General features: G+C 45.1%; 1 protein-coding gene across 1 annotated transcript; it reads left to right on the top strand.

Moving 5' to 3' along the window:
* The first annotated feature begins 2,642 nt into the window (after window positions 1-2,642).
* On the top strand, window positions 2,643-8,329 carry LOC101785587 (WD repeat and HMG-box DNA-binding protein 1). Its single transcript, XM_004975304.3, has 12 exons — window positions 2,643-3,016; window positions 3,122-4,230; window positions 4,368-4,544; window positions 4,654-4,767; window positions 5,797-5,901; window positions 6,076-6,210; window positions 6,298-6,353; window positions 6,433-6,538; window positions 6,883-6,999; window positions 7,079-7,205; window positions 7,299-7,429; window positions 7,549-8,329. The coding sequence occupies exons 1-12, from the start codon at window positions 2,719-2,721 to the stop codon at window positions 8,083-8,085; spliced, it is 3,012 nt and encodes a 1,003-aa protein (XP_004975361.1). The 5' UTR covers window positions 2,643-2,718; the 3' UTR covers window positions 8,086-8,329.
* Window positions 8,330-13,690: the final 5,361 nt, after the last annotated feature.

The raw sequence follows: 13,690 nt of genomic DNA, 5'->3' as shown, positions 1-13,690 counted from the left end.
CCCCGAAAGAGAGGGTGTGGTGGGGGGGGCGGGGGCTATTGTCCCGGCACTCCTACTGACGCCGGCCAACCTAGGAGGGACAGGTGCTTAGCACCAGCGCTGCACCATAGGTGAGCTTGTTCAGAGATTTCGCGAACCAATCCTCCATGCTGTTTTGCTGGCGATCTGTTGAAGACCCTGTCGTTACGTTCCTTCCAGATTTTCCAGGAGATTAGCATAAACGCAGAGTCCAATCCTCTCTTCTTCAGGGTATTCAGACCATTCCGTTTGAGCAGCCACCAGTCGATGAGACAGACTTCCTAAGTTGGGGCATGATTCTGAATGTTCAGAATTGAGCTGATCTCTTGCCAGACCTGCTGTGTATATGAACATCTGACAAAGATGTGATCCGTGGTTTCCCGTTCTTGCTCACACAATGCGCAAGCTGTATGATCTTGTAAGCCCTGACGATGCCTCCTGTCAGCTGTCCATAACCGATCTTTTATCGCGAGCCACATGAAGAACTTGATCTTCAGAGGTGCCCAGGCTCTCCAAATGGTCTTGGCTGCAGCAAATTTCGTTGCGCCTTGGAAGAATGCCCTATAGGCTGATCTCGCGGAATATATTCCAGAGAGGTCCCATCTCCACGATACAATGTCCTCAACCCCTGTCATTAACTTGATTCCCTCCACCGCATGCCATAGCTCAATGTACTGTGATATCGCGGACAATGTAGCCCGTCCGACAATATCTCTAATCCATTGTTTCTGGTGAAGAGCTTCGGCCACTGTTCTTTTCTTCCTGATCTTGGGCCTGATCAGTTTACAGACTCTCTCGCCGTCGACGAAAGTGCTTGGGCCTCTGCCGTCACCGACGCCTTGCCGTGTTCAGCTTGTTATCCGGGGCCTCCACACAAAGGTACATGAATTTGTACAAATTAGATTTTGCTGTATAATAGGAGAACCTTATTGTTAATGAACTGGAGAAATTTAGGTTTTGATGTGAGCTGCAATGATCTCTCTCCACACAGGACATAGCCGCGATGGAGAGATGTGCGAAGGATTTTGTGTGTTTCATTGGGCAGCTCTTGCGGATCCAGTGATGTGATCTCGGAACTTGGAGTGTTCGGTCGAGTTGTTGGGGACGACCAAGCATCATGCGACTGCAAAGAACACTTTATAATCCCAAGGAGCTGGATGATGCTATACATGAAGGGAACACTCCTGAAGTGATGTTTCTGGCAATGTCTGCTTGAGTCCTATCGCTCGGCTCATACATATGTTGGAATCAAGGAACAATTATTTATGAATGATGAACAATGTGACAATTCTGTAGATAGCGTCGGCGATGCTCCAGCAAAGGAATCATCAATTGATAGCACATTTCAAGTGCGCTCAGTGGAATAAGCTTTGAAGATGTGTGTTCTGATTGTGCTAAACAGCGTCCTCTCAAAGGAACGAACAAGATGAGCATTGCCGGGAGGAGAACATCTGGCAAGCAAATGCATACTTTAAACCCCAGCCTTCAAATTTTCATCCTGCAGAAGCTGGACAGAAGGCAGTGAAAAGTTAGCCCAAAGCAAAGTAGCTCAAGGTTTATTTTTCCAATCGTACTCTGTTTCCAATGGTGGCATGTGTTTTGTATACTGCAATGTTGAGTGTTGACATTTTAATGTTTTTTTTTGTGTGACAATGCAGCTAAAGTTTCTGATTTACATGTAAAGAACTTTCTCTTCTGCTTCACAATCTAATGATGGAAGCTTCTACATCGGTAAGTTAAAAAGAAGAAAAAAAGTATTGTGAAATAGTACTAATTGTTCATAATAAAAGCTGTTCATGAAAGGTTGACAAGTTATCTGTATAGAGAGATGCAGATGTTCAATTTTGAGTTTTATTTGCCGTAACTAATTCATCTTCTTTTACTATTAGTTTCATATGCCTTTCTTTTGCCATGAGCGGCTCCGAGCTAAATTTCGGTTACATTTATTTCAAATTTAAGTCTTTGCATTACGTGTTTCTTACCAAGATGAAATTACGGTGGTTGGCTTCTTAGCATTTAGTAGAGAAGTACTTGCGTATTGTGTGACATCTACTCCACTGTAAATATTTTTTTCATGAAATATAATCGTGCAAGGGGCCTATATATACCTCATACTGTCGTTCATTATTGAGAGCATCACATGCATTTGAAATTGTGTACTAATAAAGATGCATCTGTAGTTAATTTGAAGTTGCGTACCAAGTAGTGAAAGCTACCATGCAATGTCGTGTCTAGGATGGAATTTCAAGAAGCCTCACCTTGCAAAATTTGCATATTGGGATATATAGAAGAAACGAATAATTGCTAAGTTTACATTAAAAATTTATAAACATTGACTGCAATGAAAAATAAAATGACAAAAAAAACTCTAACATTTCAGAAGAAAATAACACAATTAGCCGTAGCACGGGCATTGTGCTAGTTTTAAATAATGAAGGATTCATCGTACATCTCTTTCCCTCCGTTCGCCCTCTGGACTAAACCCGGTCCACACGGGCCCAATAGGGCCCAACACACGAGTATGTCTCGCTCGTCCCGCCGAAACCCTTTTTGGCGCGCTATCGCCCGCCGATTTTTTCCGGTGGCGGGAAACAAATCCCACAAAACTAAAGCACGCCCACACTTGTCTTCCCCAAATCTCGCAAATCCATCTCCATTCCCCCGACACCACCAAGAAAGCCTCCAAGGAGTAGGGCCGCCATGAAAGGGCGCGCGGTGAAGCTCCGTGAAGCGCACAAGTCGGGCTCGCCGGCTCTCTGCTCCGCCGTGTGGGGCCCCGGCGGGCAACATGTCGTCACCGCGTCCGCCGCCGACACCGCCGTCCTGATCCACGACGCCGCCGCTTTGCTCGCTGGTGGCCGGAGCTCTGGTTCGGCGCCGTTGTCCACGATCCGGCTCCACAAGGACGGCGTCACGGCGCTCGCAGTCGCGCCGGGCCCCGGAGGCTCGCTGGCGTCCGGATCCATCGATCACTCCGTCAAGTTCTACACATTCCCAGGTTCGTGGATCCCACCGCCCTGATGCGCGCAATGGATTCGAATCCCCCCCTCCCTTTTTTTTGGTTTTCAACGCAAGATCTGTGATGCTTCGGATCTCGTTGCAGAGGGGGCATTCCAGAGCAATGTCGCCCGATTCACCCTTCCGATCCGGTCACTTTCCTTCAACAAGAAGGGAACCCTGCTGGCGGCCGCAGGCGACGACGATGGCATCAAGCTGATTGCGACCATCGACAACACCATCTCCAAGGTGCTCAAGGGCCACAAGGGCTCCATCACTGGGCTGGCTTTCGACCCCAGGAACGATTACCTGGCTTCCGTCGACAGCTTTGGCACTGTCATCTATTGGGATCTTTGCATCGGCGGTGAGGCCCGTACCTTAACCCGCGTTGCTCCCACATTCCGTTCGGATAACTCGGTCAGGAATGTCCTGTGTTGGAGCCCTGATGGGCAGACCCTTGCTGTTCCCGGGTTGAGGAACAATGTGGTGCTGTATGATAGGGACACAGGCGAGGAGGTGTCCACGCTGAAAGGAGATCATGAGCAGCCAGTGTGCAGCTTGTGCTGGTCTCCGAATGGGAGATACCTGGCCAGTGCTGGCCTGGATAGGCAGGTGCTCATCTGGGATGTGAAGTCAAGGCAGGACATTGAGAGACAGAAGTTTGATGAGAGGATATGCAGCTTGGCTTGGAAACCGGATGGAAATTCTTTACTTCTGATTGATGTCATGGGCAGGGTTGGCATTTGGGAATCAGTCATACCTTCAACTATGAAGTCACCTACCGAGGGTATACCAGACCTCAACTCCACTAAGGTTCCTTTGTTTGATGACGACGACAATGAAGATGATGATGAGAAGCCGTGTACCTCTGGTGGCTTGGAGGATGATATTGATGAAAGTCTTTGTGATTCAACTCCTTTCAGCCACAAGAGGCTGAAGAGGAAGTCCACATTTGATGGAGATAGTGAAGATGAGGATTTGATTCATCAATTGGAATCATCCAAAAGATTGAAAGATAAGCATAAAGATAAAAAGGAGGATGCTGGGAAGGCAAGAGGTGATTCTGCAACTTCAGGGAGGCTGGTTACTGCAAGAATGCAAGCTGCTTTCCAGCCTGGATCAACACCGCCTCAGCCTGGTATGCGAAATTTCCTTGCCTACAACATGCTTGGAAGCATTACTACTATTGAAAATGAGGGGCATTCACACGTAGAGGTAAGATCTGCTGTTACCTGTTGCATCATAGCCAATTGTATGCACTTTGTTGATTGCACCTTGCATGTGAATCAAGCAATCTGATGTTATTTCAGTTCTTCCTTATAAAGGGCAATACTTGTTGACTTTTTTTCCAGGTTGACTTTCATGACACTGGAAGAGGCCCTAGAGTTCCTTCGATGACGGACTATTTTGGTTTCACAATGGCTGCAATGAACGAATCAGGAAGTGTGTTTGCAAATCCATGCAAAGGTGACAAGAATATGAGCACTCTAATGTACCGCCCTTTCGGTAGCTGGGCTGGTAACAGTGAGGTACGATACTTACAAGCACTGGTTATACAAGTTCAACTAATGGAAATCTCTAAGTTTACAGTTGTCTATTCATTATTGATGCAAAAATGATTTTTATGTTCAAAACTAGTGGTCAATGAGATTTGAGGGGGAAGAAGTGAAGGCTGTGGCTCTTGGTGCTGGATGGGTTGCTGCAGTCACAAGCTTAAATTTTTTGCGCATTTTCACGGAAGGAGGCTTGCAGGTTATATTACGTTTACTGAGATTTACATTTTAAATATATCTTTATTTGTCTAGTCTTATTCTTGTCTGGGATTTAGCGAAGATCTTTTTACTGAAAGGAAGCTACCTCTGTCTTAAATTAATTTCATGTTCACAGCTTCTGCCTAGAGTTTTTTTTTAATCTTGAATACCCAGCAGAGCTGCGCTTCATTATATTAAGAAGAAAAAAGGGGTAAGAACCATTACAACACACACCACTAGAGCTCCGTAAGGCTGAAATTCTGATAGGTACTCCCTCCGTCCCAAATTATTATTCGTTTTGGCTTTTCTAGATACATCACTTTTGCTATGTATCTACATAAGTATATATCTTGGTGCATATCAAAATGTTTGTATCTAGAAAAGGCAAAACGAATAGTAATTTGGGACGGAGGGAGTATGAAATTGCTGATAACAATTCGTTATATATCACTCTTTATTCTCACTCAAAGACCACAACCAACAGGAAAAGGAAAAAAACAAACCAGTCCATGATAATGGAAGTTGAGGGGACTATTGGTTGTCTGGCTGGTATTCTAACATTCTGTTTTTAGTTGAATACTGAAGAGGAAATACAATTGCTGTAGATCTTATAGAGGTCTTGTAGTCTTGCAGATGCTGTCCATGCCAGGTAGAGAAGGAAATAGTTGACTAAAACAGGGGAAAAGAGTAGTCCAATCAATTTAACAGTCTTGAGTAAGAAAGTTGTATAAGATATGATAGAATGCAAGCTCAGACTAAGGTCAATGTAGTAGTAGTAGGAGGGTTGAGTCATATACATTATCATGAGAGGTCAAGATAGACACAAGCAATGGACAAATACATCTCCACATTTCCAGTTGCTATCCCCATCACTCCTTATTTCTATTTTCTACCGTCACTCCACGAATCTAATTGCCAGCAATGTAACCTGCATTCTGGTCAAGTCCTTAGCCACCATGCATCTCGCCCTATCTTTTATGGAAGACAAACAGCATCACAATACTAATCAAACAAATTTATTTTTCTACAGATGCATATCCTCTCAGTTAGTGGCCCAGTTGTTACAGCAGCAGGGCATGGGGATCAGCTAGCTATTGTATCTCATGCTTCCGATTGTCTGCCCTCAGGAGATCAGGTATTTCAGTATTTGCCAGCATTTTAATTTGCCTAGAGATCTTGATATACATTGTGCCAAAGCTACCTTATGGATTTCAGTAGTCACCTATCCTATTAGTCACTGCTCACTATATTTCTGTCAGAACTGAAATGATGCTGTAACTGACTAAATATTTGTGACTTGTATTGACAGGTACTGGATGTTAGGGTATTCAACATATCTGAAAGAGCACAATCATTGTCTGGCCGCCTTCTTTTGACTCCATCGTCCCAATTATCCTGGTTTGGATTCAGTGATAATGGCCAACTTAGTTCATATGATTCCAAGGTATGGCCTACGTGTATGCTAGTGTTGAATATAGGTTTAGTTATACCAAAGTTTAAGAATGTTTTAAATGGGCGACAACATTTCCAGGGAATACTAAGGGTCTTTTCCAGTCAGTTTGGCGGAAGTTGGCTTCCAGTATTTAGGTATTAGATATTCAATCTGTACTGGATAAACACTCATGTTATTGCTTAAGCACAGAAAATCACTCATATTTAATTTCAGTTCGGTCAAGGCAAGAAAATCCGAAGATGAAAGCCATTGGGTGGTAGGTCTGGATGCTAATAATATATTCTGCATTCTATGCAAATACCCACAGTCTTATCCACAGGTATGATTTGTTTCTTTTCGGCTATGTTGATATTAGTCGAACAGATAGTTCCAGCAAAATGTTTTAGCTATGTAAACTGGAAGGTTGAAACTTTGTTTTGTGGTGTTAGCTTAGTAGTGAAATTGCAAGAGTTTAGTTTGAATGTCTTTGTTTTGCTTATTTGAGGAGCCATGCTAATTCCCCCAAAAGAAAATCATAGACTCATTTATCTTTCTCTTTCCTCCTGAAAACTAAAGCATAATGCGATGCTTAAATATTTGTTGGCAACTTGGACAATAACTAATTCTCAGTTTCCTCACTGCAAATTGGTTTGCCCTTTGACTTATATCTGCTACTGATCTTAGGTGATGCCCAAGCCTGTGTTAACCATACTCGAGCTGTCATTTCCCATCGCTTCATCTGACCTTGGTGCTAACAGTTTGGAAAATGAGTTCATGATGAGGAAGCTATATCTGTCACAGGTTCATACTGCTCCTTTCCAGTACTGTATGTGTTATCTCTGTTCAGTGATCTGGTCATTAAAATTGATGTTTATCTCAGATTCAAAACAAGATGGATGAAATGGCTGCATTGGGTCTGGACGCAGCTGCATATGACGATGAAGCATTCAACATGGAGGCAGCACTTGACCGGTGCATTTTGAGGCTCATCTCTAGCTGCTGCAGTGGTAACAGGCTTGAACATAAAAAAAATTCATGAATAGCTGCTAATTTTAGCTTTCTATGAAATTTATATTTTTATGTTTTTTGTTTTCCCAAAGGTGATAAGCTGGTTCGAGCTACTGAGCTTGCAAAATTATTGATACTAGAGAAGTCAATGAAGGGAGCACTAACATTAGTGACACGCTTGAAACTTCCAATGTTGCAAGAGAAGTTCAGCTCCATACTTGAGGTGAAGGCCACACCTTAATTTTCTACTTAATTGAAACAGTCTATTTTTTCAAAACTTGATTCGTGTGCTTGTCTAGAACCTTATTGACTTTGACTTGGTTATAAAATATCATATTTCAGGAGAGGATGTTAAATGGTAAAAAAATAGCTGGAGCAGTAGGTTTTTCCTCCAATGCTACAATCACAAGGAACGCACCAGTGTTGACCTCTCATGCAGCTCTACCTTCTAAGTTTGTGCAAAATGGAAAAAAATTGATGGAATCTTCATTACCTATACCGAATCCTAGCAATCAAGAAAGCAGTTTAATTGAACCAAAGAAGCCAAAAGGAGAACAAGTGAGAGGAATTACTGGAAGCGCTTTAAAAGTTTCACCTCCCTTTACTCCATTGACCAAAGTACCCAAAAATAGTGAAACAAAGAGAGACAGCAATGGAGCATCAGTCGATCGGAATAAAAAAGGAGGCATGGATCAGACTGGCTCAAAAAAGATGAGCACTGAAGACTGCAATCGAACAGAGCCTCAGCGACCAGTTAACCCTTTCGCAAAATCATCATCCAGCAAAGAGCAGTCACCATCCCTATTGGATTCCATAAAAAAGATGAATGTTGAAACTGAAAAGGTTGAGAAACCTAATAGCAAGAAGGTGAAAGTGTAATTGCTTTTGTGCATGTCAGTCATGGCCTGCAGGAGGGCAACCAACTGTTAGAAATCCATTTATACTAACAGCAGTACTTTTTCAGTTTTCTTGTAATAGCTTAGGTAACCAGCACCATTTACATTCTAGAATTGTTTTTAGTGGCTTCTGAGCTTGGTGTGTTGTTGGGATACTTGGTTCAACATTGTGTAATATATTACCCCCTATTTATGAAACAGGTTCCTTGCTAGCATTTTCTGTAGTATATCTTGCGTACTTGAGATGGAGATAATTCTCCCCAGGCAACTATGTTTTTATTAATCAACAAGAACCGGAATGTATTGCGTGATCTGTTGTATATCTTGCGTAGTTGGAAGCAAAGCTCAATGTTACAATCCTGGATTACAATGAGTATTTCTTTTGGTAACTATAACAGGAATACCAGGTTCATTGCTAAAAGAACCAAAGTATCATCAATCATGTCGAACACTAAAAGGTGCCGGTTCATGATATATATCCACCTTACAATATCATTTCTAAGTGACATGTACATTTACCAGTAGCCAGACAAGAAAGTTAAACAAGACAGGGGCAAACATAGGGAAAAGCAAGACAAGTTTATCACTTCTTGCATATATACAAATTGGGTGCATATATGTAGCAGTAAGTGTAAAAGCTTGAATACAATCCGTGCTATTGGTATCCAAGAAGCCAACCTGACAATGATACAATAATTTTTCGGGCTCCTTGGTAATGGCTTACAGTACCCACATGTACAAATTTGTAATGTTAAGCTGAGTTAGTGAGGTTTAAACATCATATACAGGCATGCGCTGTTCCAATTGGAGAAATGGTATACTGTTGAGGCATCCGAGTTATCCTGGAGGAGTGGAGGGAGAAAATTTCCTGTACTCCCGTACTCCCACTTTAAAATGCATGAAAAATTGCAACAAAAATATGGATATATAGAGTAAGTAATCACGTTGCATCATGCAAAATTTGAGTTGCACCTAAAACTTGTGCAAGGAGAAATAAAAGAGAAAAATTACCTTCTGAATAGTGAGGATTGCAACTGTTTTATTAAACCTGCGACCCCCTACTATTCTTAGGCTGATTTCACCTTTTTTTTTCTTCCTACCCAAGTTTTAGATGCAACTAAAATTTTGCATGATGGTAGATGATTACATGCTCTATCTATCCACATTTGTGTTGTAATGTTCATGCACTTTTAGTGGTGTATTTTTAAAGTGGGAGTATGGGAGTACCTAATCCGAGCACAGGAAGTGTTCTGGGAGGGAGAACATAAGCATCTTCTTTTGTCAAGGGAAGAGAATACACAGTCATGACTATCTGAGTCCAAGACTTCCTCATGCTTTGGCTACAGAACTGGAAGACAAACAGATATAATAGGTAAACAGTAAGCACGTAGAACAATTACATTAAATCCAAAGCATGAGGATCTCAGGGCCCTTCTAATTCTTTGTTGTGCTGATTCTCCAAAAGAAGTGATTATGTAGCTGAAAGCGATTTTCTTTTATTCTCTAGCATAAATTCTTAAAATCAGGATGGATAATCACTTCACAGAATCAGAAGAAGCTATTTTCTCCAGCTCCCAGCCTCTTATTTCATTTCACATAATCACTTCACAGAATTAGTAGAAAATCACTTCTCTCTAAAAAACTATTTGGCAGAGCTCCTGCTGAACTTCTCTCTAAAAAACTATTTGGCAGAGCTCCTGCTGGATTTAGCAGAGAATCAGCATTATTTCATGTGCAAGTACGAAAATGAGGGTGAGGGATATGGATACCCCATGGGTCCTCACCGACCAGGATACTAGCCGGGCCTGACTAGTGGGCTCGCCCGATCAAGGCGTGTGGGCCAAGGACATGAAGATACTTGGAGTGCACGTTAAGGAGGTCGGGCGATTCAAAACAGCCTGGATATTGTGTGATACGTATTGTAATCTGACTCCGATTATCTTCTATGTAACAACCGACTACATTAGATTGAAATCAACTTGTAACCCTAGGTCGTCAGCCTATATAAGGTTACCAGGGGCGCCTCCTGACCTATATAAGGTTGCCACGGGCGCCTCCCGAGGGCAATCCAATCTGTAAACCACGCACCAGCACAAAGCAATACAAGCTACCAAGCATATAGGACGTAGGGTATTACTCTCCGGAGGTCCGAACCTATCTAAAACCTTCGTGTCCCTCATGTTCTCGCGATCACCTTCGAGTTCTTAGTTTCGCAATCCCCTCCACCTACAAATCAACCACTTGGGTAATCCTTTGGTGGACTGCTGGGCTACTAAATCCGACAGTTGGCACGCCAGATAGGGGTGATTGTGAGATCCTCCCAAGCGAGCTCGATGGCATCTCGCCCTGGCGTCATCTTCTCCGAGAGCATGAAGAACTTCCTCGCCAATCTGATCCAGCTCTACTTTGGCAGCGCGCCGGTGGACTCTAAGTCCACCGCGTTTTCCATCGACTCGACGTCCGTTGTCAGCTCAGCATCCATCGGATCTACTCCGACGGAACAAGGTCTTCACCCAAGGATCATCACGTCGCTTGCCCAGCAGGTCGGCAATCTCTCTCTCAGAGAGAATTCTGAACATCCTAGCCGCCACACGCCCTCCGACCTGATCGCGGGGCTAGATTGCATCAGCAACACCATCGCTGAGTGCATCAACCTCTCCGAGGCGGCACTACGCCCAACAAGGTCGGCGCAGGTCCTTCCCTTGCCCCCTTTGTTATGAGGAACTCGGCTGCTGCGTTTTTCACAAAACTTGCGCAGTCCCTTCAAATCCAATCTGGAGACCCACCCGCACCCACTCAGTTTTCGAACTGTGGCGAGTTCCAGGTCCCCTGCATCGTCTTAACTTCGAACCCCTACGGAAGCGACGACGAGAGCAACTCCTCCATGCCAGATTGCGAAGCCTTCGTGGTCTCTGCTGACGATCCACCCAGGGATGGCAAAACCTCTTCTCAGGAAGCAGGCCGCAATTCCAAGAACTAGGAACGCGCAGTACGGCGCCAACGAGAGAAAGCCGACGCCTAGCAATGCCAACAACCTGCTACTAACATGGGAACCGAGGCAGCAGGCAACCAGTGCCGACCCACCACGCGCCAACAACGGTGACAACGACGATCAGGACGGTGCCCGGAGCAGACGCAGGCGCCGTATACGTGCCCGCATTCTACAAGCCGACATCAAGGAGGCCGGCCGCTATGTTTCCACCACACCCCAGGCTAACCTGGGGGCTGCCTTTGCCGACCTGGAAAATCTTCTAGATTTAGAGCCACACCAGCGAATCCGGGCACGTATCTACGTTGCCAACACCCACATTGAAGAGTGGGCTCGGAGCCGGTCAACACACTCCTAGTCCACATCTATCCGGCACTCTCGAAGCCGATCTGCCCATAGTAGATCCGGTTACCTCCGAGCCAACCACGGTAACCGCGTGGGAGGTCGGCTGGAGCCTATCCGCGAAGAGGAGGAGGAGTCATCCTGACTTCAAAAAAGAGCCCCCAAGGTTCTTACCGCCGAAGCCGATCCCGCTAGACCAACTACCTCCCTCTGGGAAGAGTTTGATGACTCCATGAACACTCCGTGCCCTTTCCATAAGGTCGCACGTCACAATCTCCAAGACTGCATAGTCGTCAAGAAAAGAGCTCGGCCCCCCGGTGAAGTACAAACGACCTCGCCGCAACAACTACCGCAGGGACGACAAGCATTGCGACAACCGCCACCGCAATGACCGTGATGCCCCTTCATCGTCCGAGAGGTCATCCATCCAGGCACCTATCGACCCCAATGGGCGGACGGCTTAGACGTCCCCAATCCGTGAAACATCGAGCACCTGCAGCGCTTCTACCCTTAAGGTATAAAAGCTATGTATTCTACTTTCCCCTTTTTACTGAATGAATAAAACCACCGAGGTTCTTTGCGTACCTACTGCCTTCCTGTTCCTTTGCCTGAGCTGTTCCTGACGCTCGGGGGCTGTCCGACCTGTTCGATAGACTACTCGCTTTCAAGCTTGGGAGCTTCCCCCAGGCGTCGACCTCTAGGTCTTGCATCCTTCTCCTTCCCCTCTCGAGGCAATACGACTAACTCGTGTGGTCAGCGTCCTAGCTCGTGAAACTTAGACAACCTTGCGTTCACCCCTACTACAAACTCGAGATCCGATCTCAGCAGGACGCTGGTCAGGCAAGGCTAGGCACCCAGCGGCTACAGACCTCGTCAGCCTATATAAGGCTGCCAAGGGCGCCTCCTGAGGGCAATACAATCCAATCTGTAAATCACGCACCAACGCAAAGCAATACAAGCCACTAAACATACATGACGTAGGGTATTACTCTTTAAAGGTCCGAATCTGTCTAAAACCTTCGTGTCCCTCGTGTTCTCGCGATCACCTTCGAGTTCTTGCCACTTACAAATCAACCACTTGCGTAGTCTCCTGGTAGACTGCTGGGCTACTAAATCCGACAGTGGGTACACAGCAGAAGCTATAATTTGTTAAGTAAGCAAATGAGGGTATAGAAAAAGCTATTAATTTGCTTCAGAGGTCAGGACCTAACAGAAGATGGGGGGTGAAATCCTACCCGAGCATATTCTAGACCTAAAGGTAAACCGAGGACAGGAATCCTGCGGAGTTAGACACCCAGGTACCGCATAGGATTACCCTTTATAATTCTATCAGAATTTTTTTAATTCTACTAGGACTTCTACATTATAACTAACTACTAACCTTACCCTCTACGATATATAAAGGAGGGTAGAGGTCCCTAAATTAGCAAACCACAACCATAACCAGACACAACATGGCACTTATACCTCGTATACCCAAGCACATGGCACAATATACATGACTCCAAATATGACGTAGGGTATTACGCTACGTATTCTCACGGTCTGAACCTGTATAAATCCGCATCTTGCATCCCATGTGTTACCATCAGGCTCCAGATTCAACGCTTCCCCACTGACCCATCAATTCGGGATGTCCCTCGGTAGGTTGCCAAGTACAAAACATCGACAGTTGACGCGTTAGGTAAAGGTGCTCATCGTGATCATCGAGCGAGCTTGATGAACCTAGTCATCTTCAACCTCGATGCCACAAGCACGACGTTCATCTTCAGCTTCTGAGCATGCGTCGCGGATGGTGCACGAAACTTCGATCGTTGCTTCGCAACCACCACGGAGAGCCAACTTCCCGCCATGACGACTCACCACGAGGGGTTGGGCAATATCGCCAGGAAACTCGGCGACTTCGCGACCTCCGATCCGCCTCGAATATGAGAAACACGCGCGGTTCCAATCTGACTTCAACTTCGTGATAGATTGGGCTGGTCGAGTCGGTTAATCAACCATCGTCCGATCCGCGTACCAACAATCTCCAACGAAAACTTCAGTAGGCACCATTGCACCGACTTCGCCGTGATGCTTAGCGACGTGCTAGTGGCAACTTCGAATACTCGGCGCGACTCGAAATAACTGTAGTCGGGTAAACACAAAACAAAATGAATGTCTTGCTGCTTAACTCATCACTTGGGCTCTCCTTCCTTTCGGGCGGCCTACGAAGCCCAGCAGCGGCAAAACAGCCGAGCCGAGCCCAGCCCAAGAG

Source organism: Setaria italica, chromosome VII, assembly GCF_000263155.2.
Source record: "Setaria italica strain Yugu1 chromosome VII, Setaria_italica_v2.0, whole genome shotgun sequence".
NCBI classification, from domain to species: domain Eukaryota; kingdom Viridiplantae; phylum Streptophyta; class Magnoliopsida; order Poales; family Poaceae; genus Setaria; species Setaria italica.
This window is presented reverse-complemented; position numbering and strand designations above follow the sequence as displayed.

Coding starts and splice junctions, on each gene's coding strand:
- LOC101785587 (XM_004975304.3), top strand. CDS start 2,719: ATGAAAGGGCGCGCGGTGAAGCTCCGTGAAGCGCACAAGTCGGGCTCG. Junction 4,545..4,653: donor GCTGGGCTGGTAACAGTGAG/GTACGATACTTA, acceptor GTTCAAAACTAG/TGGTCAATGAGATTTGAGGG. Junction 6,354..6,432: donor AGTTGGCTTCCAGTATTTAG/GTATTAGATATT, acceptor ATTTAATTTCAG/TTCGGTCAAGGCAAGAAAAT.